The 25,988-nt window shown below is 54.3% G+C and overlaps 2 protein-coding genes across 3 annotated transcripts in view; one reads left to right on the forward strand and one right to left on the reverse strand.

Annotated features, from left to right (window-relative positions):
* Window positions 1–203: 203 nt before the first annotated feature.
* Window positions 204–20,390, forward strand: PODN (podocan; the record flags this gene model as incomplete). The annotated part of the gene is made up of 10 exons (XM_084242621.1): window positions 204–369; window positions 8,353–8,713; window positions 9,979–10,072; window positions 11,673–11,737; window positions 13,355–13,464; window positions 14,582–14,738; window positions 15,043–15,158; window positions 15,729–16,386; window positions 18,951–19,099; window positions 20,210–20,390. The coding sequence occupies exons 2-10, from the start codon at window positions 8,402–8,404 to the stop codon at window positions 20,388–20,390; spliced, it is 1,842 nt and encodes a 613-aa protein (XP_084098747.1). The 5' UTR covers window positions 204–369; window positions 8,353–8,401.
* A 5,016-nt stretch (window positions 20,391–25,406) lies between these two features.
* Window positions 25,407–25,988, reverse strand: part of SLC1A7 (solute carrier family 1 member 7) — a gene marked incomplete at both ends in the record, with an annotated part of 35,579 nt that continues 34,997 nt past the window's right edge. For both annotated transcript variants that reach the window (XM_084242623.1, XM_084242622.1), the window contains one exon: window positions 25,407–25,625. In XM_084242623.1, the coding sequence (XP_084098749.1) occupies window positions 25,407–25,625 (219 nt within the window). The remainder of the gene's footprint in view (window positions 25,626–25,988) is intronic.

Here is a 25,988-nt window from a genome sequence, read left to right on the forward strand (position 1 = left end):
GCCTTTTAAAGGGGGGTGCGGTTTAGCAGGCCCTGGCAGGAGTGAAGAGGGGTCGGTGTGGCGGCTCTGTCTCCCTGGGAAGTGGGGCCGAGCCAAATCCAACGCGGGGAGGGGACAGGCCCTCCCCTCCCGGCGCCTGCGGGGACCCTGCGCCTGTGTCCGGAGGAGGCCGGCGTCCAGCAGATGCACGGGGCGGGGGAGAGGCGGGGACGAGAAAACCCACAACAAAACTTGCGTCGCCGAGCGCACGGCTCGACTTGAATGGAAGGAGCCCGCGCCGGCTGAGCGCAGCGGCCTCTCGGAGAGCGCGTTCCGCCGGCGGGGCGCGGCGCGGCGCGGGAGCGCGGCAGGTACCGGGCGGGCGGCCGGGTGGGCGGAGGGCCCCGGGCCGCGCCTGGGCAGCGCATTCGGACTTCGCCGCCCGGTCCGACGGCCTCAGCCGTTGACACGGGAGGGGCCGCTGCCTCTCGCCTCCTTTCGGGAGCGCTGCGCTGAGGGGCAGACCCAGGGCGCTCTCTGAGGCGCGACCCCTCCGCCGTCCGGACCCCAGCGGGCGCCTTTTCTCCTCTCCGTCCAGAGGCTGGTCCCAGCCCCAGGGCCCCTCCCGCCGCGCACATCTGGAAAGAATCTGAGGGTGAATGGGAGGGGGAGTGAAAGGATGCGGGCGGGCGACCCGGAATGTGTGTGTTGGGAGGGGGGCAGGTGGAAGTGGGGAGGGGCGTGGACCCCTGAACTTCAAAGCTTGGGCGCAGAGTACACTGTGTCTCTCCACGTCGGCTCCGTCCAGCTAGACCACCCCGACCCTTTTTTTTTTTTTTTTTAAAGACTTATGTATTTGTGCATACAAGAAGTGGGGTACAGGCCAGAAAGGGGTGTGTGTGTGGGGGGTGAGAGGATTCACTAGAGACAGAGGCCGGAACAGAACAGGCAGACTGACTGCTGAGGGGAGCAGCGGCCGCGGCAGGAGAGGTCTGCCTCGCCATGTGGGTTTCTCCCTGGCCGGGGATCGAACTCGTGCTGCAGAGGCTGTAGATAGTTTCATAGTTTGCGTCTTAATCCCTTGCGCCGCCAGGGAGGCTCGAGACTTACAGAAGGAAAACTGAGGCCTAGAGAGGGCAGAGGGACGCACCTGACGCGCGGACAGGTGAAGGAGTCCGAGCATCCGCCTTCCGGACCCGCCCGGGGCTCGGCTCCTCAGCCCAGCGCCGCGCACTCGCCGAGCCAAAGCTCTCAGCCGGCGGCCTGGTGTCGGTCTGTCTGCGCGGCTTCCTCCCCGCTGGGACAGCTGCACTGAGGCGGGGTAGGGGGTGGGGTGGGGGCGCTGATCGCGGGAAGCGAGTTGGGCGCCTTCCCGCCAATGCGGCGGAAACCCAGAGTGTAGGTTCTAGAACCTCCAGCCTGGTCTGGGGCGGGGCGCTGGATGGTGGGGTTAAAATACCCGGTGCGCGGTCAGGTGGAAGAGGAGGCGGCCGCGGCGAGCGCCTGGCTGCAGCTGGGGCTGGGAGTGGCAGGTCTCAGCTGCAGCCTAAACCTCAGGAAAGGAGCGGGCGTGCACTAGCATGAGTGGCGCGCAGACCCAGGGGCCCCGTGGCACCGGGGGATGCTCGCCGGCGCTTGGAGTGCTGAAGGGACATATCCAGGCCCACGCAACCTGAGCTTCCACCCTTGGACGTCTGTCGGGCAGAGAAAGGTGAAGCTGTGGTCTACCTGGCTCCCAGAGGCAGGATGGTGTGAACCAAGAGGGCCCCTGCATGGTCACATCCGCTTTTAGGGTCCCTGGCACAGTCTGCTCTAGCCTAGAGTGCAAGTTAAATGTCAGACTCACTTGTCCGTTTTCGTGAACACTTGTGGGAGCATACTTTGTCTCTTCTATCTGAATCTTGGGCAGGGTGGGGTGGGGTGAACGTTAGACCTGGTAGAGTCATATATGAAAACTCTACTTGGAACCCTCCATGGCTCCCTGCTACCGACACCCTAGCGTGGTGGCTAATGCTCCTGGAGGCTTGGATCTCCAGCCCCCCTGCTTAAACACCCCTTACTCTTCTCTCTTACTCATGCCTTACCTCCCTTTATCCACCTGAATAACTCCTACTCAGCCTTCAAGACCTGCTTAAGGCTCTGGACAGGAGTCAGAAGACAAACTCTAATCCTGGCCTTGCCTTAACACACTGATAAACTTGAGGGAGTCAGACCAGATAATATTGCAGGTCTTTTTCAACCTGGTTTTCACAAATTCCTTCATACAGAAATACTTCCCGAGCACGTGTGCATGCCTGAGGAGTCAGGGCAGGCTCAGCTGAGTTTGGAAGGATGCCATGGGCCAGGGGTGTGGTGAGAATTTCAAGGCGCTCCCTCCCCCGGCCCAGAGGGCTGGAATCCTAGGAGCAGGGGCTTTTGAGTAGGAGATTTGCTGGGAATTGGGCAGCAGTGGGACCCCCTTTGTGCTTGAATTTCCTCATCTGCAAAATAGGAACACTTTGTCTCAGCATTTGTGTTATAGTCAATAAGATGTAGCTGTTCAGGGCCTGGTACAGAGCAGACAATCAATTATTTTTTACTGAATTTTACCTGAGGGGGAAGGTAGGGCCGGGGGCCGAGGAACTACCTCTTTTTTTTTTTTTTAAATAATAAATTTTATTTTTATATTCCCCCATACAATTGCAAACGCCCCATTCTGACCCCAATCCCTCCCCTCCCGCCTCCCGCCCCCCACCCCCCACCCCCCAAAAAGTGTCTCTGGTTCATAGTTTTTTGTTGATTTTGATTTTCACTTTCTTATATTCATTTTCCTGGTCCCTTATTTAAGTTTTCTAGATTCCTGCTATGAGTGAGACCATCCGGTATTTTTCTTTTTCTTTTTGGCTTATTTCGCTGAGCATGATCCCTTCCAACGCCATCCATGTTGCCGCAAATTGCATGTGTTTATCTTTTTTGAATGCTGAGTAATATTCCATGGTGTATATGTACCACATCTTCTTCATCCAGTCATCTATTTTTGGGCATTTGGGCTGTTTCCAAAGCTTAGCTATTGTAAACAGTGCTGCTATAAACATAGGGGTGCAGGTGTTCTTTGGAATTGATGTTTCTGTGTCCTTTGGGTAAATACCTAGGAGTGGAATTGCTGGATCATATGGAAGCTCTATGTTTAGTAGGTCCAGAAATCTCCACACAGCTCTCCATAGTGGTTGGACCAGTTTGCACTCCCACCAACAGTGCAGAAGAGTTCCTTTTTCTCCACACCCTCGCCAACATTTGTTGTTGCTAGTTTTTTTAATATGTGCCATTCTCACTGGTGTGAGATGGTATCTCATGGTAGTTTTGATTTGCATTTCCCTGATGACAAGTGATGTTGAACATTTTTTCATATGTCTGTTGGCCATTTGCATTTCCTCTTCAGAGAAGTTTCTTTTTAGCTCTTCTGCCCATTTTTTGACTGGATTATTTTCTTTGTTGTTGCTGAGTCTCATCAGCTCTTTGCAGATTTTTGTGATCAGTCCTTTATCATTAGTGTTGGGTGCAAAAATGTTCTCCCAGTCGGTGGGGTTTCTCTTTGTTTTTGTTATTGTCTCTTTTGCTGTGCAGAAGCTCTTTAATTTGATGTAGTCCCAGCTGTTTATCTTTGCCTTCACTATCACTGCTTTGGGTGATGTGTCTATAAAGATGTCTTTGATATGCAAATCACGTAGTGTTTCACCTATATTTCCTTCTATGTATTTTATGGTTTCAGGTCTTATGTCTAGTTCTTTAATCCATTTTGAGTTGATTTTTGTGTATGGTGTGAGGTAGTGGTCAAGCTTCATTCTTTTGCATGTAGTGACCCAGTTTTCCCAGCACCATTTATTGAACAAACTTTCTTTGCTCCAATGCATAGTCTTTGCTCCTTTGTCAAAGATTAGTTGACCATAAATCTGTGGGTTTATTTCTGGATTTTCTATTCAATTCCATTGGTCTGTGTGTCTGTTCTTGCGAGGAACTACCTCTTGATTTGGGTCTCCCTTCCCTGTTCCTCTTCAAGCCTGCCTTAATTCCCCACTTAAGCCCTCTGGGCCTTGAGGTTTGGTTCCCCAGGTTTGGGGGAGGTGGGGAGGCAGTGAGGCCCAGACACTTCCTCAGGAACAGTAACCCCATGTATGTCACATTGGCCAGGCTTGTCATTATTTCATATGCTCCTTACGAAGAGCTGCCGCCTCCGTTGCCTAGACGAGTGAGTGCACAGAGGCTGGGGGGAGTGAAGTGAGTCATGCAGGACCACCCAGCAGTCAGAATTGGAACCCATGTCCTTCGGCTGCAAAGTTTGCCACGTGAGGAGGATCTACCTCAAACTGAGCGACCCCTCGCCCAGCATGAGCTGTGCTCACGGTGTGAGTTGTTCCTCACGAGGGAGACTTCCACGGATCAGGAATCAGCTCTCTCAGTTCTTCCACACACAGCTCCAACATAGTTGGGCAGACAAATGGACTTGGGGCCTTATCTCGATCAACATTTTTAGAAGAACAGAAAACATTGAGACTCGGATGGGCCGGTGACATGACCAAGGTCACACAGCAAACCAGGTGGCTGAACTAAAGCTGTCCAGGATCCCAAGGTCCCCAGGAGGAGGTGGCCGGGGGTAGGGGGCAGAAGCGGGGGGGCTCCACTTGTCAAGCCCTCTTATTCCTCCCCTTTGAGTCCAGTATCTCCTCTCCATCCCTTCGGCCAAGTATCTCCCTGTCTGCCCAGAGAGCTTATTATCCCGTGTGCACCATTGCTTAGTCTCTGAGAGTGCCCCACCGTTCCCTCCACAAACCTACCTGTGTCACACTCCTGCTCTTCAGAGGCTCTTCATCTCCCCTAAGATAAAGGATCACTTTCCCTAACCTGGTTTTCAAGTCCCTTCTTGGCCTGCTTTTAGCCAGTACCCACTGGCATCACTCCCAGTTCAAGCCCCCAGCAGACGCTCAGTTAAGCTATGTGGAGGTGCCAGCGGGGGCTCTCTTGCCCCAGGTCTTTGCACATACTCACCCCCTTGCTTATGTCACCCTTTCCCCTTTGCCTTCTGCTCAGCTTTCCTGGCTGGGGAAGGCATCGCTTCTTATGGGAAGCCAGGCCAGTTTAGTGTCTCTGGGCCCCACAGACTGTAGCTTCCCTCTGTCACATCTCCTCTGACCCTGGGATTATAATAGTCATTACATGTGCTGGAGACCAGTGTTACCAACAGAAATATAATATGAACCACAAATGTAAGCCACAGTTATAATAAAAATTTTTTAGAAACCATGTTTAAAAAATGAAACAAATGAAATTAATTTTAACAAATTTATTTTACTCAATAGATCCAAAATTATGATCATATAACCAATATAAGCATACGTGAGATACTTTCTGCAATATTAATATTACTGAGATAGTTTTCATTCCTTTTTGTCCTAAGTCTTTCAAATGCATATGTCCTACACTTTCCCTTACAGCACATCTCAGTTTGGATTAGTCACATTTCAAGGGCTCAGTGGCCACAGGTGGCTACCACGTGGGACAGTATAGATCTGAGATTTTTTTTTTTAGATTTATTTTTTATTTATACAAGCGCTGCAGTACAGGCCAGAGTCACGGGAGGGTGAGAGGATTCACCAGAGACAGAGCAGGGAGCAGAACAGGCAGGTGGACTGAAAGCACTGTTGAGGGGAACAGCGGGTGAGACAGGAGAGGTCTGCCTCGCCATGTGGGGATCTCCCTGGCCGGCCGGAAATTGAACCGGCGCCGCAGAGGCTGCAGACAGCTTCACAGTGCTGCGTTCAACCCGCTGAGCCACCAGGGAGGCCCAGATCTGAGCTTCTTAAGGGCAGGAGCCAGCCTGAGGTCTGTCCAAGTCCTCAGTGCCCAGCTGTGTGTGGCCCAGGGCAGGACTCCATAGCATCGAGGTTAAAACCGGGGTGGGGAGCTCGCTTAGCCATTTAACAGCTGTGATACTTTGGCCAACCCCACCAGACTTCAGCTCCCTTATCTCTAAGGTGGTGATGATAATATGTTAAATATGGCTCATAATGTTAATGTAAATGAAATATTTTCATAGATAGTTTACAGATCTTTACAGATACAAAACTGAAGGTGAGGGAGGAAAAATAACCCATTCAGTAGTGCACGGGATAGGTGGGGCAGGGTCCTTCTCCCTGGCTTCCTGTCATGATTGGAACCTGGGTTCATAGTTGGCCCCCCAGCGCTCTTGTCTACCGTGGGTCAGACAGACAAGCAGGGAGGGCGGCTTTGGTCTAATGCTGGCTAAGGGCTGTTGAGTTAGCTGGGGGAGGAGGGTGTTATAATGTAACCTAGGAATGATTTGTTGACTGGCTGAGGATTTGCTGCTCCTTTAGTCAGGGGACAGGGGCAGCAGGGTGTGGTGGTGGGCACAGGGCCAGGCTCAGTATGCATCACTCGCTGCTACAGACTGATCCTTGGAGCCGTGGAGCTATGTGTGTGCTGGTTCTCTGCCAGGCCGGTGGCTGGGCCCCTGTCTGCTCAGGCCTTATAGGCCTATAGGATCAAGCAAGTCTGGTGATTTTTCCTGTTCTCTCTGGGGCCTTGTGGAGTCACATGCTTGGTTGGATACTTTGTAGAGCTCACCCAGTCTGGGTCCCAGTCTGGGACTATTGTACAGTGGTTATTGGTACTGGGTAGCACCCCCCTCCAAACTGAGGGCAGGGCCTATCCAACTCACCTGTACCCCCTGTACAGGCCACACCATGCCAAGGGGAGAGGGGCCCTCATGGTAGGGAGCTGACTGAGCCAATGAGTGAGCAAAGTGGTATCTGACATACTGTGGCAGCCACAGGCTAGCAGAAGTTCCCTGCAGGCCGTTGTCTGCAAACCTCCTGGGAGGAGGTGGGCCTGGGGATGGACTGAAAAGCACACACAATATCTAGACAAGGGGAGGGAAAGAAGCGGGGTTTCTGGAGCAGGTAATGGGATGGGTGGGATGTGGAAAATGCCCACAGATCAGAGATTAATGGTAGGGCACACTAACATTTATTGAGCACTTACTGTGCGCAGTTTGTGATTGCCACTGACTCTCAGTCTCCCCATGAAAATGACTGTTACCACATCGTGGACAGATAAGGAAACTGAGGTTCAAAGGGTGACAAAGTGTGCCCAAATTCGTAATACTAGGAGACAGAGCTGACTTCACAGCCCTAGCTGCCTGGGCTAGAACCTCCTTCTTTTTCTTTTTAATTGATTTATTTTCTTACATGGTTGTTCATTTTCATACAGTAATTGCTTTCTCCCCTCAGGTGTAGTCCCCTTAGCTTTCCCACCACCATATTGCTTGTGAACCATCACCGTGGTCCCTTATCAGAGCCTCCTTCTTTTTTTTTTTTTAAAGATTTATTTATTTATACAAGCACTGGGGTACAGGCCAGAGGCGCAAGAGGGTGAGAGAATTTACCAGAGACAAAGCGGGGAGCAGAACAGGCAGAAGGACCGAAATACACTGCTGAGGTGAGACACTGAGTGGGTGAGACAAGAGAGGTCTGCTGCACCATGAGGGAATCTCCCTGGCCAGCCGGGAATCGAACCAGCGCTACAGAGGCTGCAGTGCTGTGCTCAACCCACTGCGCCACCAGGGAGGCTCCAGAGCCTCCTTCTTAATCAGTATCACCATCAAGCCCCCGGTTAACTTACCCATTCCAAGCCCAGCCTTTAACTGCTCTGTGGGTTGTGGTCCCCCATCTAATGTTGGGGAGAGGACTCATGGACTGAGTCTGGAGACTGCTATGTACCTGCATTTGCAATCGTTGCAGGGACGGCAGCCCTCATCACCTCACTGGTGCCAGCTGCTGTAAGTTTAGGTGAAGATCTGTGTTGTAAAATGAGGAATGAAGCTCAGTGAGGTCAGAGCCACTAAGGAGAGGAGGGCACTCCCCCTGGATGTATAGGACTCCAGAGTCTGCACCTGAGCTACTGCCTTATTACAACCTGTCACACTGCAGAGCTGTTTTCTGGGTCCCTATACAGAGAACTCCAGGGAACAGCCCTGAATCAAGCTAGGCCATGACCTGCAGAGATGGCACCCCAGCATTTTCCTCATGACCTGAAGCCACCCCCTTTCCCCCATCCCTGCAGCTCCAAGGGACTCTGCTTGGGTACAGATTCCTTGGGGCCAGGCCTGATGTGGGTTGTGGGAGGTTTTGCAGACCTGGACAGAGCTTCATCTCACCCCACTCCCTTCCGAGGATGACGCTTATGGGCTGGAATGGGGGAGGGTGGTGGTCAGCAATCAGGCGTGTCTCAGGGACGTCACAGTAGACTACGTCTTGTGTCCCAAGGGCTCCATGATGACATGGGCCCTACCCACATGCCAACCATACCTAACAGGCTAAGCCAGCCCTGCTGCCAAGTTGGGCCTGACTCAACCCCTCTTGCAGGCACCATGGCGCAGAGCAGGGCACTGCTGCTCCTGCTGCTGTTGCCTCTGCAGCTGCAGCTGGGATGGGTGCTGGCGGTGAGGACCCCAGTGTTTGACCGAAGTGCCTCCCCCAACCTGAGCCCTGAAGAGAACGAATTTGTGGAGGAGGAGCCAGTGCTGGTTCTGAGTCCCGAAGAGCCGGTATCTGGCCCAGCCACGACAGACTGCCCTCGAGACTGTGCCTGCTCCCAGGAGGGTGTTGTGGACTGCGGGGGCATCGACCTTCATGAGTTCCCAGGAGGCCTGCCTGAGCGCACCAACCATCTGTCCCTGCAGGTGAGGCCGATGCTGCACCAGCGGTCATGGGCTGCCCCCTGCATGCGAGATGCACGTCCCCCTGCCACTGTGCTAGAGCAGCTCAGGCATCAGCAGTTTGGCTCCGCTGTGGTGTGCTGCCCTCTGATGGCCGGGCACAGAGTGCCATGACATTATAACCTGCTTTGTTTCACTTGAAGGAGTCTGGGCCATGGCCTGTACATAGTCAGCCTTGTCTGAAAATGGACAGACCTGCCTGGAACCTAATCCTTTGAATAGACAGCGTATCCCAGACACCACTGGGACCAAGGATGTAAGAGCAAAGGAGACCCTCTAGCATTATCTGGGTGCTCAGAGGACAGAGAGCGTTACCCAGCTGAAGCTTGGGCTATCTTTCGGAATCTGAAGAAGTGGAACATGCGTTCTAGGCAGGGGACTTCCAGAGCGCTGGTGCACCCATGATCACCCTTGTGTGGCCCAGTAGTCCTTGGGGGAGAGCAAAGGGCCATTGCACCCATTTCCAGAGATCAGGACCAGTGAAGGAAAGTGATTGGTCCACGGTCACATAGCATTGGTTTACCTGGGCTGGCAGGAGTGGAAGCTCGAGGCTAGGGGGGCCTGTGAGGAAAAGGGGCAGGTGAGGACAGCACTTACTATTGGTTCACTCACTCACTCATTCATTCATAAAATATCTCCTGGGTACCTCTGGTACTGTGTGGGGGCTTGCAGGAAGCATTAAGACATATCCTGCCCTTGTGCTGACTGTGGAAGGAGAGACCTAAACAGGGAGAGTTAATGGATAGAGAGGAAAGGCTAGTGCCTGGGGCCAGAGTGGTCTTCTAATCCAGCCCCTGAGCACAGCTGGGAAGATTTCTGACCCAGGTTTAAAATGTCTTGTTAGTAAGTAGGGACTGCAGGGACCAGAAGGGGAGCCCAGAGTGGCTTCAGGCTTCCCCTGGGGATGCCTGTCACCAGGGGAGGATACTCGGGGAGCAGGTCTGGAGGAGAGATGCACTGTGAGTCTGAACTGCCTGTCGACATCCATGTGTGGGTTCCTAGAAGGTGGCACCCACACATCTGTACTGGTTACTGCTGTACCTGCTGGTCCAGAGCCAGCACGTAGGGCTGCCTGCTACCAGGGGTTGGGGAGGACGGGGGATTCCCCAGGGAGGTGCCCAACAGAGGGACTAGCTCCAGGGGTTGAGGGTAGGCTGGGCCTCCAGTGGGGCAGGGACCCCGGGAACCCCCAAGCTACCTTCTCACTGCCTCTAACCCTCACTCACCAGAACAACCAGCTGGAGAAAATCTACCCTGAGGAGCTTTCCCGGCTGCATGGGCTGGAGACCCTCAACCTCCAGAACAACCGCCTGACTTCCCGAGGTGAGAGTTCAGCCAGAGCCCATGACCATGCAGGGGGTGCCGGGGAAGGCCTGGGCACCTATAGGGAGAGCCCTGCCCTACAGACCTCGGGGTGTGGAAAAGAGCAGGCCTAGTCTGGGCAGGCAGGGGGGCCATCAGGCAAGGGCCTCCCTAGGGTTTTCTAAAAGCTACCTCTTGGTGTCTGTGAGGCCTGGGAGTCAGAAGGAGAGAGGCTTCGGAGACCTTTGTTATAGACTCTTCCATCACAGAAGGCCTTAGAGTCAAAGAATCGTAAAGTCCTCACGTTTTTAAATGGTTATTTTTTCCCTGATGATGAAAATAATTTGATTATAACAGAAACTTTAGAAATGTACAAAATAAAATGGAAAAGAAAAAAATCGATCCATTATTCTGCCACTTGGGGTTAATCATTATCGGCATTCTGGGATATTTCTTTCTGTTTTTATTTTATTTTTTTTTTAAAGATTTATTTATTTATGCATACAAGAGCTGGGGTACGGGCCAGAGATGCGGGGGGTAAGAGGATTCACCAGAGACAGAGTGGGGAACAGAACAGGCAGACTGATGAAATACGCTGCTGAGGGGAGCAGTGGGCGTGACAGGAGAGGTCTGCTGTGCCATGTGGGTTGCTCCCTGGCCGACCCGGGATTGAACTCGTGCTGCAGAGGCTGTGGGTTGCTTCATAGTGCGTGCTTAACCTCTTGCGCCATCAAGGAGGCCCTTCTTTCTGTTTTTAAAAGGCATAATTTGTAGACTTTACGATTTATGCAATTTCAAGGCACAATTTGGTGGGTTTTAGGTTTATACAGTTCTACAACCATCACCACGGTTCAATGCAGTCTTTTCTCTTTTGTTGTTTCGTCCACAGCTGAATTCATAGTGCAGCTAATAGAACTTTTGTAACTGCCTTATTCCCCTTCGCAGTTACATTTCTCATGTTGCTAAAAGCGGCATGGCCATCGCTTTACCCAGTGGCAGCAGCAGATCCCACGGGGGGACAAGGCGCAGTTTATATAACTGTTCCCTCTCCTTAGATACTTGGGTGAGCCCCAGCATCTGAGGGTCTGGGAGCCCAGAACTGAGTGTCAGAGGCCAGCGACAGGACTGGAGAAGGGCCAGCCTGGCCAGGCTCCCAGAGACAGCTGAGTCCTGACTCTGCGCCTGCCAGATAGGGCAGGGGTGGGCCAGACCATGGGGAGGCTCAGAGACCACAGCCCTGCCTTGTTCTAGGACCAGGGAGAGCATGCCTTCCCCGCAGGGAAGGGTCAGCCGGGATCTTCTGTCCCATGGCCTGACCTTATAGGGATCTATTCCCGCCTGGACCGCCCTGAGCAATTGAAGGGTCTGTTATCCCTGAGTGGATTCTCTCTGCCTGCTGCTCTGAACTAGTGTCTCTCTGAGCAAGGGGAAAGAAAATGGGGCTGGGCAGGCTCTACTGGCTGGTCCAGACTGGCTGGGAAAGGATTGGGGCTGAACCTGTGTGGGGAGTGCGCTCCCCAGTGCTGGGAGTGGGATAGACTAGGGGGTTGGGTTGGTGCTGGCGTGCTCCCCTGTAGCGTCTCCTTCATCCAGGGCTCTGACTGATGCCTGTCCTTTGAAGGGCTCCCAGAGGAGGCGTTTGAGCATCTGACCAACCTCAATTACCTGTACTTGGCCAATAATAAGGTGAGGGGCCCAAGCAGGGTGGGGTGTGCTCCCTTGACCCCCTGGTCTCTGGGGCTGAGCTCAGGGAACTTTTACTAGGGCCTCTTTGGGTTGGCTACTGGGTCCCCATCGCTGCTCGGATATGGCCCTGGGAGGACTGACCCAGACCCCAATCCTTAACCCAGGGCATCAAAGTAGTCAGATAATGAAAATGAAGGCTGAGCTTACAGGAGTGTCAGAGTGAGAGATCATGGGTAGTGGGAGAGCATATCTGGAGGGCTTCCTGGAGAAGAGGGCAGCTGAGCAGGACAGTGAAGGGTAACAGGATTTCAGACAGGAGGCCTGAGGGGAAGGAATTGCAGGAGAAGGGCGGGCATGAGAAAAGGCTCAAACGCATTCAGCTACCTCGTATTTGGCATGTTCCAGGTCTCTGTCACAGCCCTTTCTGTCTGAGTTTACTTGAGGTGTCAAGTGCCCTCCTGGGGCTTTTACTGTCTGTTTGCATCACCACCACCTCTAGTGATGGTTTCCAGGCTTCCCCTCTCCACACTTGAGACTCAAAGATCTGCCTGCTGAAATCTCCCTTAGCCATCTAATGGAATTAGAATCACCTTCTCCACCCACAGTTCTATGCCCCAATCCTCTGCCACCTTTCCTTCTCTGTAAATGTTGTCCCCAACCACCTACATCTGTGCTGGTCTGAGCCACAAATCCAGGACTTCTCCATTCACAGATTTCAGGCTCACCATAGCCCTCAGCACCCCAGCACTGGACCACCATCCAGAAACTGCATGCCCTGGACCTTTAAAACCAGGCCCTGTTTCTATCCTTAAACCTCCCCTCCCTGCCTATGACTATCCAGAGGTTTTTGCCTTCTGCCCAGAATGAAACCCACACTTTTTTTGTGGCCACAGGCCGGTGTGGTCCTGCCTTTCCACCTCTCTTAACTCATTTCCCCATGGGCTCCTTTCACTCTGCTCCAGTCCCCAAACCAGAAACCCTCCCACAGGGTCTGTATTCCCTGCTCCAGCTCTCCCGGTAGGTGGCATTTTGGTGCCATCATACCTTAGGTGTCACCTATTGAGGGGGCCTGCCCTGAGCACCCAGCTCAGCTGTTCTCTGTCTTCAGCCAGTTTTAGTTTCCAGGTAGCACTGATCACTGTTGGATACTTTTATTCCTTGTTTTTTGCCTTCTGCACTAAGATATAAGCTTTTGGTTTGGGGTTGGGGCAGGAATTTCCCGCCTTATTCCCCAGGACACGTCCAATACCTGGAACCATGCCCAGAGCATTGTAGACTCGGTGACTGCTGTTCAGTGAGTGAAGACTGCAGTGGGCTGAGTCTGGGAAGTGTGGGTGTTCACTGTGGCTGGGCACAGGGTCAGGTGGGAGAGCAATGAGAGGAGAGGCCAGGGGCACAGGTGGGCTTGGAGACAGGTCCAAAGGACTTTCAACATCAAGCTCAGGCCTATGGGGATCCATGGAGGTTCTGCTTTGTGCTATTATGGGATAGGTTTCCATTTTAGAAAGATGGCTGTAGTTGCAGAGAGGAGACAAGTTGCAGGTGAGCAGCGGGCAGGGGACCCAGAGCCATCCTCTGCCCCTTCATTGGTCCTTCTGCCCCAACTTCCCTTTGCAGCTGACCTTGGCACCTCGGTTCCTGCCAAACACCCTAATCAGTGTGGACTTCGCTGCCAACTATCTTACCAAGATCTACGGGCTCACCTTTGGCCAGAAGCCAAACTTGAGGTCAGAGGGAGGCCCTGGGCTCAGACTAGGGGAGGTGGGGGAGCTAGGGCAGAGGCTGCCCACTGAGTAAGGCACACAGAGGACCGCCCTGGAGGAGGGGTGTGCTATGCAGTAGGGCATGATTTCCCATACCCAGGGCTGTGATGGGGGTTATCAGGGGCTGCAGGTGCACTGGATCTTGAGGGCTGACACCTAATGACAAGGAAGAATTATCCAGCAGGTGAGGGCATGGGATGATGTTTGCAGAATTGTGGGGAGCCAGGTGAAAGTTTTTCCTCCTTCTACAGCCCTGGGAGAAGGAAGCATCTCCCCATAGGCAGAATAAGTCCTCATTGGTGCTGTTTTGGGAGGAGTGAGACCTCTCAGCACAGGAATGAGCCGGGTGGATGGTGCTGGGGGGCTGTGGCCAAACCTCTCTCCAGCAATGAGGAGGGGCTGATAACCCCACATGCCATTTCTGTCCCTAAATAAGTCACTTCATTCTCTCTATCCCCTGAGGGGCCAGTATTACCATGTGTGACCCCATCCCATGGATAAGAAGGTTAAGGCCCAGGAGATGCCCCAAAGCGTGAATGAGCTGCATCTTCCATGTATTTCTCTGTTCCTTGTCTTTTTTCCTACTACGTTAGCTCCATGAAGGCGGGGTCTTGGTTGTGTCCACTGCATGCCTCAGAATCTAGAACAGTCCTAGCACATCAGGACATTCACTGTATTTGCTGAATGAATGAGGGGTACTATCCCCTGAGCCAGGCCCCACACTGAGCACTGGGGGAACCGTCTCTGTCTTCAGGAAATCCACAGAACTAACTGGGTGGGGTTAATAGGTGGGGTATGGAGGAACATGGACTAGGGGCCAGGAAATTCTTTTTTTGCCATAAGCTTGTGGGGAAATCTCTGAAGGGTCCTTGGTTCCCTTAGCTGTGTAGGAGAAATGAGTAGAGGCAGGGTCTGAGGGTCTTTAAACTCCACATCCTTGGATTTGGGTGGGAGGAGGGTGCCCTGGGTCCCAGGTCCAACCTGAGCAAGGTTTGGAGGCTCGCCAGGTGAGTGGGTGCTGGGCCCAGGTGCAGGGGACCACAGTTGCTGAGTGGGTGAGGATCTACGCGCTGTCCTCCAGGTCCGTGTACCTGCACAACAACAAGCTGGCAGATGCCGGGCTGCCGGACAACACGTTCAATGGCTCCAGCAACGTCGAGATTCTCATCCTGTCCAGCAACTTCCTGCGCCACGTGCCCAAGCACCTGCCTCCTGCCCTCTACAAGCTGCACCTCAAGGTGGGAGGGAGAGGGCAGGGAAGGGTACCACCAGAACTGGGACCTGGAGCTAGGGAAATGCCCAGACCCACGTGGGCACAGTAGCAAGGCTGTAGGGCCTTGGGCACAGGCAAGAGAGCGCGGCATCCACTGTGGAGAAGCAGACAGAAGCCCAGGTGCCTGGCCCTTAGCACACCTGGAGTGCTCCAGGCCTGGGCCTCCCCACCATGGCTCTCCAGACCCTCTCCACACCTCATCTCAAGGCTCTGCCTTGGCCTTCCCTGCCTGCCCCTCACATTCCCTTCCCTATTATCCCACCCCCCAGAACAATAAGCTGGAGAAGATCCCACCAGGTGCCTTCAGTGAGCTGAGCAACCTGCGTGAGCTGTACCTGCAGAACAACTACCTGACTGATGAGGGACTGGACAATGAGACCTTCTGGTGAGCCCCCATCTGGGTCCTCAGGGTGAGCACAGCTCCCTGGGTGCTCCGCCCAGGCCCCACCTGCTAGGACGTCTCACACCTGCCCCTTAGTCTCCCTGGAGAAGGAACTTTGAGACGTGTGCCTTTTCTGGCATTTCTGTCCCCAAGAACGAGTGACATGTATAGGGATGGCCTGCCAAATTTCCAGTGAGGCAAGGACGTGTTTGCAGAGGCTGACTTCTTGGTATAAATTAGAAACTCAAGCATTCTTATTGAGGACAAATTCATTCTGATTTGTTTTTAGGACCCAGGGTAGCTATGACAAGCCTTAAACAATTCATCTTCAGATAAACTCCTATATGTCAGAAACCATGTTAGGCCCTTCTTACAACAACCTATTGTTGAATCAAGCCAATAAGAGGCTTGGAGAGCACTGAGGTCCCCAGTCAGCTAGTGGCCAAGCGGAGGAGAAATAGAAGCAGTTCCCTGCCACTTCCCTCTGGAATCTGTAGGAACAAGCACCTTGTGGGTTCCTTCCTCCCAGCCATCCTGACACCCCACACCTTCCCGCACCCCGACTCCCCTCAGGAAGCTCTCCAGCCTGGAGTATCTTGATTTGTCCAGCAACAACCTGTCGCGGGTGCCCTCCGGGCTGCCGCGCAGCTTGGTGCTGCTGCACCTGGAGAAGAACGCCATCCAGACCGTGGACGCGGACGTGCTGACCCCCATTCGGAGCCTCGAGTACCTGCTGCTGCACAGCAACCAGCTGCGCGCGAACGGCATCCACCCCCTGGCCTTCCACGGCCTCAAGCGACTGCACACAGTGCACCTGTACAACAACGCCCTGGAGCGGGTGCCCAGCGGCCTGCCCCGCCGCGTGCGCACCCTCATGATCCTGCACAATCAGATCACCGGCATAGGCCGTGAAGACTTCGCCACCACCTACTTCCTGGAGGAGCTCAACCTCAGCTACAACCGCATCACCAGCCCGCAGGTGCATCGCGACGCCTTCCGCAAGCTGCGCCAGCTGCGCTCCCTTGACCTCTCGGGCAACCGGCTGCAAACGCTGCCTCTGGGGTTGCCGCGCAACGTGCACGTGCTGAAGGTGAAGCGCAACGAGCTGGCTGCCATGGCTCGGGGGGCGCTGGCTGGCATGGCCCAACTGCGTGAGCTCTACCTCACCAGCAACCGGTTGCGCAGTCGGGCCCTGAGCCCCCGCACCTGGACAGACCTTGCCCATCTGCAGGTAAGGGGGAGAAAAGGGGGGTGGGCTATGCCCGTGTGGGATGCTACTGCGTTGAGCCCACCCGTGTGAGAGGCTGGTGAAGGCTGGACAAGAGGGCTGGATGGTGAGGGAGGTACCCACTGCAGAGGCTGGACCTCAGGGGCGGGGGAGCTGACCTGTGCAGAGAATATGGTGGTATCCCTGGGTCAGCCTAGCTCACCTCCAGGTACAGGAACAAAGGTAGAGTCCAGTTGGAATGGCCAGGCTGAGCTCACCACCCACAGGCATGGACTTGAGAAGTGCTGTGGGTGTAAGAGGAGGTCATGGCTGCAGGGAAGGGGCCTCAAGGATATCTGGCCATATGTATTGATTGGGTTTCTGGCTACAAAGGAAACCTCCAGACTCAATGAGCAGCTGAAAAATCACTTCTTTGGAGAAACCTGGGAGGCAGGACCAGATGCTTTGAGGTGAGGGTCTGCTACAGCTCAGCTGTCCAGTCAGTCAGAACCTCCCCTGATGTCATCAGGGCCCTGCTCAAAAATCACCTTCTTGGGAGGTCTTCAGATCCGTGAAGCTGGAGCAGGTTGGGAGTTGGGGGGAGGCAGCTAGCCTGCAGGAACAACCTTAAATATCTCTCCCCATCCGGATGGCCCTACCGAGTGCCAGACACCAAATCCATCCCCCTGAGCCAGTGGATGTCCCTCTTTGATATTCCCCAGGAATGCTTTTCCAGGGCCCAATCTCCTCCTCCACACCTGCTCCTCCTGCTGCATTTCCTAAGTTGCTGAAAGAGGCGACATCCACCCACATGCCCAGGAGAAACCTGGATGTTGCCCTTGACATCCCCTTTTCACCATTGTCTGCCCCCCAACAGCAATCATTACTAAACCCTGCCAATTCTACCATCACATCTCTAATCTGTCCACTTCCTTCCATCCCTGCTGCCCATACTGCAACCAAACCACCTTCATTTCTGGCCTAGACCCCAGTTTCCTGGGAGCTGTCCCCTTATGCAATTAGACAGTATCCTGAAAAACATGCCTGCCATCCACTCCTGCCCAGTACCCTTATGTGACAACACCCCCCACCCGCCGCTCCGAGCATCCTTAGTATCCAGACCAGAATACTTGCCTTGGCCTTCAAGGCCTGTCTGCCCTTGCTCTTGGGTGTGCTTCTTAGTTTTCCAGATGCACTGGGTTGTCCTCATACTGGCCTCTCTGCTGAAAGCATCTTCTCCTTGGTGACACCTGCTCACTCATTCTTTCCACAAGTCTCCTCTATATGCCAGGAATAGTTCTAGAACTGAAGGCCCAATGAGGAACTAGATAAATGGAGGGTCACTGCCTTTCTGGAATGCATACCTAGGACTCACCTCCTCCCTGAAGCCACCAAATTATGGGCAAATTAGATGCCTTCCTGTGCTTGGGTGAGTTTGGTCAGAGATGGGATATCTGGTGTGGGAAGAGATTCCTCCTGCCCCTGCTGCTTCAGAGCCACTATCTGCACTAGTTAGCCTCCACTTCTAACTTGAGGCCGGGTCAGATCCCTCCCCCAGGCTTCCTCATCAAGCTCATTCCACTGGTTGCCATTGTCATATTTTGTGTCCATCTCCCCCCCCTCTCCCACTCCCCCCGATAGCCTGGAGGAAATGTCTCAGTGGATTCCATGTCTCTGGCACTTGTGGGCACTGAGGATGTTTGGAATAAGTGGATAGCACTGGAGTTTACATGGAGGGAAAATGGTAGGGAGCAGGGACTCCTGCTCAGTAGGGAAGGGAAGGGGTGCTCCCTAAGATGAGTGAGGCTTGTGCTCCTCTTGGATCTTGATTCCACTTGCCTGGTTCTCTGGACTCGTGGCCCCCAAACTTGATACTGAGCCCCAGCCTGTTGGGGTAAGGAAGGGGGCTTAGAGATGTTGGGGCCTCCTGAGGCCACAAAGGTGTGTGTGGGGGTGAAAGTATGCTGACAGCCTGAGGGACAGCGAGCTGGCCTGTGCATCCCCAGGGTCCTGCCACTGCAGGTTTGATCTGCACTCTGGAAAGCCCACCGCCACTGCCTTGACTGCCTGCCTCTTGGATGCTAGTCCAGGAGGCACATGGTGCCTCAGATTGACTGGCCTGGGGCCTAGCTGTCATGCCAGTGTCACCATGAGCTTCACACCCTTCCCCTGGCTCCCAAGGTCCATGAATGACCAGCTGCACCTGCAACCCTCATCCAAGGCCAGTGGGGTGAGATTCAAAGATGGGAGCTTCCTTGGTCCTTTCTGGGATCTTCAGTCTGATGGTGGTGACAGGTGTGCTAAGGAAGGCCTGTGACACTTAGGCGTCTGTGAATTCATGTGGGGAGCCAGAAAGAGACATATGGATAGGACATATATCAATTTAAACAAGGATTTGGAGTCATATGCAGGGTCCAGCCTCTTATGTGACCGTGTGACCTTGGACAGATCTCTTAACCTTTCTCTGTCTCCCCATCTGGAAAACATGATAAACCCCACCTGACAGTTACCATGAGAATGAGATAGGCTGGGGTCGGGGGAATTGGTGGGAGCTTTGTAAGCTGTGAAGTGCTTTGACTCCCCTGTAGCTTCTGGACATTGCCGGGAATCAGCTCACTGAGATCCCCAATGGGCTCCCCGAGTCGCTCGAATACCTGTACCTGCAGAACAACAAGATCAGCGCCGTGCCCGCCAATGCCTTCGACTCCACGCCCAACCTCAAGGGCATCTTTCTCAGGTAAAGCCTGCCCACCCCCTGGGTCTGCGCGGCTGCAGCAGGGTGCTGAGACACATAGGAACAGCTTGCAGGCAGAGGCCAGTGTCTGGAGCCAGGCTTTACTTCTCACTGGCCACCTGGCCCTGAGTATGTCACAGAACCCCTCTGAATCTCTGTTCCCTCTGTTCTCAAGGCTGGGGACAGTCCTGGTCAGGACTGGTAAGGTAACAGGTTTGTAAAGTTGTTTCAGGAACCTTAAAAATTGGTGCATGTGGCCATCATGGATGTTACAGAGTTAGAGGAAAGAGTGTCTTCCCAGTTCACCACTAGGGAAGCCCAGAGAGCTCGTGTGACAGCTGTGTCCACAGCTGGCCTGGCTGGGCTGGGGCCTCACCCCCAGGGTAGTAGATATTCCAGTCCTCACTGGGCTTTGACAGTTTAGAATAATTAAGGGGACCCAGCTCCCCAAAGAGAGGAGGATCTTCCATATAGCAGAGCCAGGGTGGTCCTTCTCAACACCCACACCTCTCCCCCACACTCCCAAATCAGAGAGAAAAAAGGAGACAGAACAGAGAAAGGCAGAATGTGTGCTCCCAGGGTCCTGTGTCTGGGCCTTGTGGGGGTTCAGTGTGACCCGTTCCTCGGCTCCTGCAGCAGAGTGAGGTACAGAGTTGAGGGGGCCTGAGATCAAAGCCCACAGCCACCTTTCCAGAGCCAAGGGTGTCCTGGCCCAGCTTGGCCTGCTCTGGTCTGTGTAATACTCCACAGCAAGCAATGAGAGGGGACTGCAGCTGGTGGCCCAGTAATGTTAGGCCTCGGGGTTAAGCCAGCTGAGAGGCCAAGGGGAGACTCCCTTGTCCTGCTCCCTTGTCTCCCTTGTCATGCTACCCACATGATAGTGAGTGTGAGTGCAGGCCACAGTTTATGGGTGGGTGACCCACAGTTAACTCCTGCTCCCCAGGCTGTAGCCACACTGAACAACTTGTTCTCCCCGTGATGCCCACACGTCTCAACTTGCCCACCATCTCCTGTAGGGCTCGTCATTCCCCTTTGCTTTCTATGTGAGTCTGGGTGGGACTCTGAGGATTGGGTCCTGGCACTGACCCATGTGGGCGGCCTATACCTGCACAGGTTTAACAAGCTGGCTGTGGGCTCTGTGGTGGAAAGCGCCTTCCGGAGGCTGAAGCACCTGCAGGTCTTGGACATAGAAGGCAACTTTGAGTTTGGCACCGTTTCCAAGGACCGGGGTCAGTTGGAGAAGGAAGAAGATGAGGAGGATGAGGAGGATGAGGAGGAAGCGGACAGGCGATAGTGACCAGGGGAACTGGATAGAGGTAGGTGGCCTGTGTGGGGTGCGCTCACCTCTCCTCACCAGTTTCCTGTCCCTGACCCCTGTTTAGAGTCTTTCTGTTCAGTTTTCATGCAGACTTCTGCTTCATCATTCATTTTTCAAACCTGTAAGAGCACTAGGTATGTGCCAGGCCCTGGGTGAGAGGCTGGGATGGAACAGCAGCCTATGGGAGGCCGCTGTGCCAGGGGAGTCTAGCCCTGGGTGATGGGCTTTGTGAACAGATCCAGGGGCCGAGAAAGTGGATGCAAGGGATGGATGTGGGGCCTAGCTATAATGGGGTGGGGCAGCAAGGATGGAGACAAACAGATGGGCCTGAACCGGGTTAGGTGGGGTTGGGAGTGGGGTGCAGACTTAAGGGGCCAGAGTAGAAAGGCTGGGTATAGGCTGAGGAAGAAAACAAGATCCCTACCCTGGCTTGGAATTCTGGATAGATGATCGCATCAGGAGGAGCAGGTATGGAGAAGGGACTGTGGAATTTGAGGGGCCTAGCAGACACTAGGGGAGCTCCCTGGGAGTGGGTTGGATATATGGGCTTGGGGTTCAGGAGAGAGGTCTGGGCTAGAGATGGGCATCCAGGACCAGTCAGCCTTGGGGATCTCACCCCAGGAGAGTAAGTGGGAGTACACAGCCAGCGTGAGAGGAGCCTGCAGAGAAGGCTGCTGTGGAGCAGCAAGGGAAGGAGGTGAGGAAACTGCAGAGTGAGGACAGAGATGATGCAACACTTACATGCAACATCAGCAGCTGCACACATGAGTGCAGCAGCTCCCATGTACTGAGGCTCATAAGCATGCATACAAACACACAAAGCACATGCTTGCAGATTCCATACCACACACACATGCACAGACTCTGACATCCACAGATGCAGGACATGTGTATACTTGCACACACACGAGTACACACACATACTTGCCTGGCACACAAACCCTTATGTGCACACATGTGAAGTACACACATGTGTGCATGCAATATGCATCTGTGCAGTCTTCTCTGGAAGTGGGAAATCAGCTTTGTTCGTGCTCAGCACTTGTCCATGCTGTGGAAGTGAGCACTGTTGAGGCCACGTGGAGGTCATCAGTGACTCAGTAGGGAGCAGTCTCGGCTGAAAAGATGGCAGTGGATAAAGTATAAAAGGGTAGATCTAGGGAGTGTAGACAATGCTATCAGGAAGTTTTACAGTGAAGAGAGGAGAGGGTGGTAATGGGAAGGGGGTGTCAAGTACAGGCAGGGCCCCCTTCGTGTTTAGCCTTTTTAAAGGAATAGGCTGATTTGGAGTGTTGGTGGGGAAGGGCCACTGTGCAGGGAGCCATAAGACCACAGAGAGGAGAGCGGGTGTGAGCAGTGCCTATGGAAATAGCAGGCGGTACTGGTTGGGGCAGCAGAGCCATCCTTGGTGACAGAAGGCATGGCGGGCCGAGTGGCTGCTGTCACACACAGGCGAGTGGCTCGGGGTGGGGCATAAAGTCATGGCAGCCAGTGCCCCAGTGTGCTGTTTCCTCTGTGTGTAGCAGGAGGTGCTCAGCAGGTGGGGGTGAGTGTGGAGAGAGGAATAGTTGGATTCATCTGTGCGTGGGGTTCTGGCTATGTGTGGGGCACAGGAGGGCAAGGAACGAAGAAGTTGAGTGAATTGGCAAGAGAATGGCTGCTGGTGTAGCTCCCAGGGGTCAGGCTGGGAAGAGAAGGAGGTGCAGACAGGAGGGTGGAGGGCATGGCCGCTGGACAGGGCTATTGGAAAGCATGTCCAGTGGTGGCCAGGAGCCAGGGGGAGAAGTGTGGTCAGAGGGGATATCAACGTGAGCTATGTTGAGGGTCATGGGGGTGCTGCTAGGCCCTACTCAGATGTTGAATTGAAGTAGGGCCTGGGGCAGAGAGAGCCTGCAGGGTGCTGAGGACTCCATGGTGGATCATGGAGTTGGAAACAGGGGTGCAGCTGGTGACAGAGTGTACCTCAGGGAGGCTACCAAGCATAGAGGGCAGGCCCAGAGGCTGTGCTCCAGAATTGCCGTCCTCTGGTCCTGGGGCCCCAGGATGTGAAGATGAGGCTCCCTCTCCCCAGGCATTATCCTCAACCGGAGCTGGGGGCAATGTCCGGGATAAATGGTGGTTCAGTGAGGACGCTGTCACCCTCACAAGGGGGCCTATGGAGTCCAGGGCTGGGAGCAAATCTGCCCCCCTCAGGAGGATATTGGCCACAGTCATGTCAATCTCATGGGGCCTTGGGAAAGGCCCCAGGGAGTGGCCAGTGGGACCCAAAGGCCCCTGGCCACGTTGGCATGAGCACCTCCCAGTCAAAGCCTGCTGACTTTGCTCCCAGGGGCATCACCCTTCCCACACACAGTGGCCTGACCCTCCCATAGCCCCCTTATGCCAGCCACCCAGGCTATCATCCACCTCCCTCAGTCTGGTCGTGGGAGGGCTGCCACCCTCCCTGACTCTCCTATGTGTTCTGCAGGACGCTGGACCACCGGATTCCTTTCTGCAGCATGTGCCTGTGCCTGTGAGCCCCAACTCTGCCACTTCACAGACACACCCTCCCAAAGGTCTTCCTCTGTGCACCACCCATCTCCTCCATCACTCCTTGGGAGTCATGCAGACTTGGGATCTGACCCTGCTCTGGCATTCACGGGTACCTGCTCCCTGCTGGTCCACAGACACATATGTGTGGGCGTGCACACACACACACACACACACCAGTTGTGTGCAAACAGCCCTCTGTGGCCTATGCCACCAACAACTTGTCCCAGTCAGAAACAGCTCATCATTTGCCCATCTGTCCATCCATCCGTCTGTCCCCTGGAGAAGACACAGAGCGATCTCTATGCCATCCGTGGCCAGATGCCTACCACCTCTGGAACTCACAAAAGCTGGCTTTTGTACTTTTCCTTCCTGACTGTGGCCCTGGCACTGGCTGTCCTGCCTTTCAGTTGCTAGGGCAATCACAGTGCCAGGGCCCCTCCTGTCACCCCCTGGCACCCCCAGGGACCACTGTGATGGGCAAGCCCCACTGAGGCTTGCTGGGAAAGTCTCCTGGGGCAGGACTGTGGTGGAGGTGTTGGGGCCAGGCCGGGTGAGAGGGAAGGGCTCAGCTGCACCACGAGATTAACTCTGATTCGTTGGCCTGTGGGGAGTTCTGTTTTTTTATAATTTTATAAGAAAAAAAGGTTAAAAATGTCAAAGCTGATTTCTCTTGTTACAGAAAAACTAATATAAAGCATTACCGCTGTCTGGCACTTGTGGTGTCTCTGTGTGTGCTTCCTGTCAGGTGGTGCACTAAGCCCTGGCAGGGTAAGCCCGGCGCAAGCTCCAAAGCACCTGTCTGGACCAGCAGGGGTCAGTGCAAAGTTCAGCTTTTGGGGTCCACAAAGTAGTCACACAGGCAGAGGTCCATGGTGGACCCTGCAGTGGGAAGGGGATTCTAGGGCTGGGACTCTTCCCAGATGCCTCAGACTATGGCCCCTAGAGGAAAATGATGGGAATGAGGTGGGAGGTGGGTGCCGTCCTGATTCTGGGTGACCTTGGGAGACCCGTCTCCTCTCCCAGGATCAGTGTCTTCCTGGGTTGGGTCCATGGTGCACGCCCCTGGAGCTTCTCCCCCAAGCACACTCAGAGCAAAGTGTGTGGCCGTAGCTCTTCCATGTCCCCTAGAGCCTCCTGGAGGTGAGGAGAATGAGGGAGCGTGTCTGGGAATGTCCTCAGGCATGGGCTCACTTTATAGCAAAACATTCACCAAAGGGAGCCAGATCGGGGACCTTTTGTGGGGACCAGTCTTGGTCCTGGCTGCAGAGCAGAGCCTAGACTAGGGGCTGGGTGAGCTGTCCACCCGAGTCTGTCGAGATCATCCCCTGGGCAGGCTGGGAGGTACGCTACCTCCTGCATGTGACAGCTTAGACAGGCTGTCCTCACTCTGGCTACCAGGACAGGCTCACTTGCACTCTGGCTGCCCAGGCAGGCCTGTCCCCACATTGAAAATCCAGACAGACACACCTATCTATGTTCTAGCTACACAGACAAGTATGTTTATGTCCTGGCTACCTGGACAGGCCTGTCTAAACTCCAGCTGCCCAGACAGACCTGCCTGGACTGTGACAGCCTGTATTAGCCCAATAAAGAAATGCTGGCCAGAGTGTGGTCAGTAAACCATAGCACTTTTATTTAGTTATCACTGAACTTACAAACACAGAAAGGTATAGAAAATGTAACTCACTTCATCACACAGGCTTTTGGGGAGTTCTGAACCTAGGGCTACGTGGGCAGCTTGACCAAAGCATCCCAGGTGAGCCTGCCTACCCAGATCTTGGCTGGCCCTCCTGTCCAGTGGGCCAGATATTTCTCAGGGTCCATGCAGCTTGGGTGAAGCCAGCCTATCTCCACATTGGATGAACTGAAGTCTGTGGCATGTGAAAGGCATTGGGCCTTGACCTCCAGGCGGGCCCTTCCTCAGGGATGTTCATTTTAGGCGATGTGTTATGGAATGGAGGGGGGGCTGGCTGGGCTGAGACACAGCTGGAGCAGAACCAGGATGTTGTTGTTATGTCTTCATAAATTGAAAGCAGTAGTATGGAGAGGGGTAATGGTGTTTATGGGACTCCTCTTAGCATCTGGCCCTTTTGGCACCCTGTCCTCCAAGAGGGTGTGGCCTGGACTTGAAAGATGTGAACCAGTCTCCTGGCCCTCACACCACTTGTTCTGAGACCCAGGGCAGGTGTTTTCCACTGTCAGAGCCTCAACTCTATCATCCAGAAAGTGGGGGCTGTAACCTCTGCCTGCTGCCTCACAGGCCAACACAATGGACACATCACAGCAGGGCTGGCCACCGCTTGCCTACCAGGGCTACCTCTCTAGACTCTAATTTCCACCAAGTAGAGTCAGTTCTGGCCACACAAGGGAGTGAAGAATGTGCGAGCCTGTCAGCTGCTTAGGAAAGCTAGGAGTTGAGATCCTGCCCTTGGCCCCTAACCCCGAGGCCTCCCTGCAGGCTCAGACATGGGTCTCGAGCTCGCTGATCTCAATGGTGCAGTGGTGCTGGCTGGTGGTGGCCAGCTCCTCATTCTGCTCCACCTGGACGGGGACATGGTGGGGACAGGCAGGGCCCAGGGTCAGCTCCGAGGCCTTAGCCACGCTCTTCACACAGCCATTCTGCTGTGTCACCATGATCTTCTGGAGGCTCACCGGCTTGGTCTCACCAGGTGGAAGTTTCTGAGGAGGGGAAATAACCTGGGGAGCAGCTGGAGAGCCTGCAGCCAGACTCCAGGGAGGACAGAACAAGCAAAGGGCTGGGGACCAGGGGTCAGCTTTCCTACAGAGGTGCTGTGAGGCCCCTCTGGACTCCTGTTCCTGCTGTCCTGCCTCCTCTCAGGACTGTCTTAGTGGAGGGAGGGATCTGACCCCAGAGTTCAGTAGCAGCTCCCTGCCTGGGCTTCACTTTCCTCCCCTGGAGTAGGGGAGCCTGCTACACGTGGTTATTGAAGGAGCCCTGAAGACACATAAATATTTGCATCATTGTAGGTAGGACCAATGCCACCCCCATATGAAGGTTCAAGCCCCCTCAAGGGCAGTTTT

Source organism: Talpa europaea, assembly GCF_964194135.1.
Source record: "Talpa europaea genome assembly, chromosome: 9".
NCBI lineage: Eukaryota > Metazoa > Chordata > Mammalia > Eulipotyphla > Talpidae > Talpa > Talpa europaea.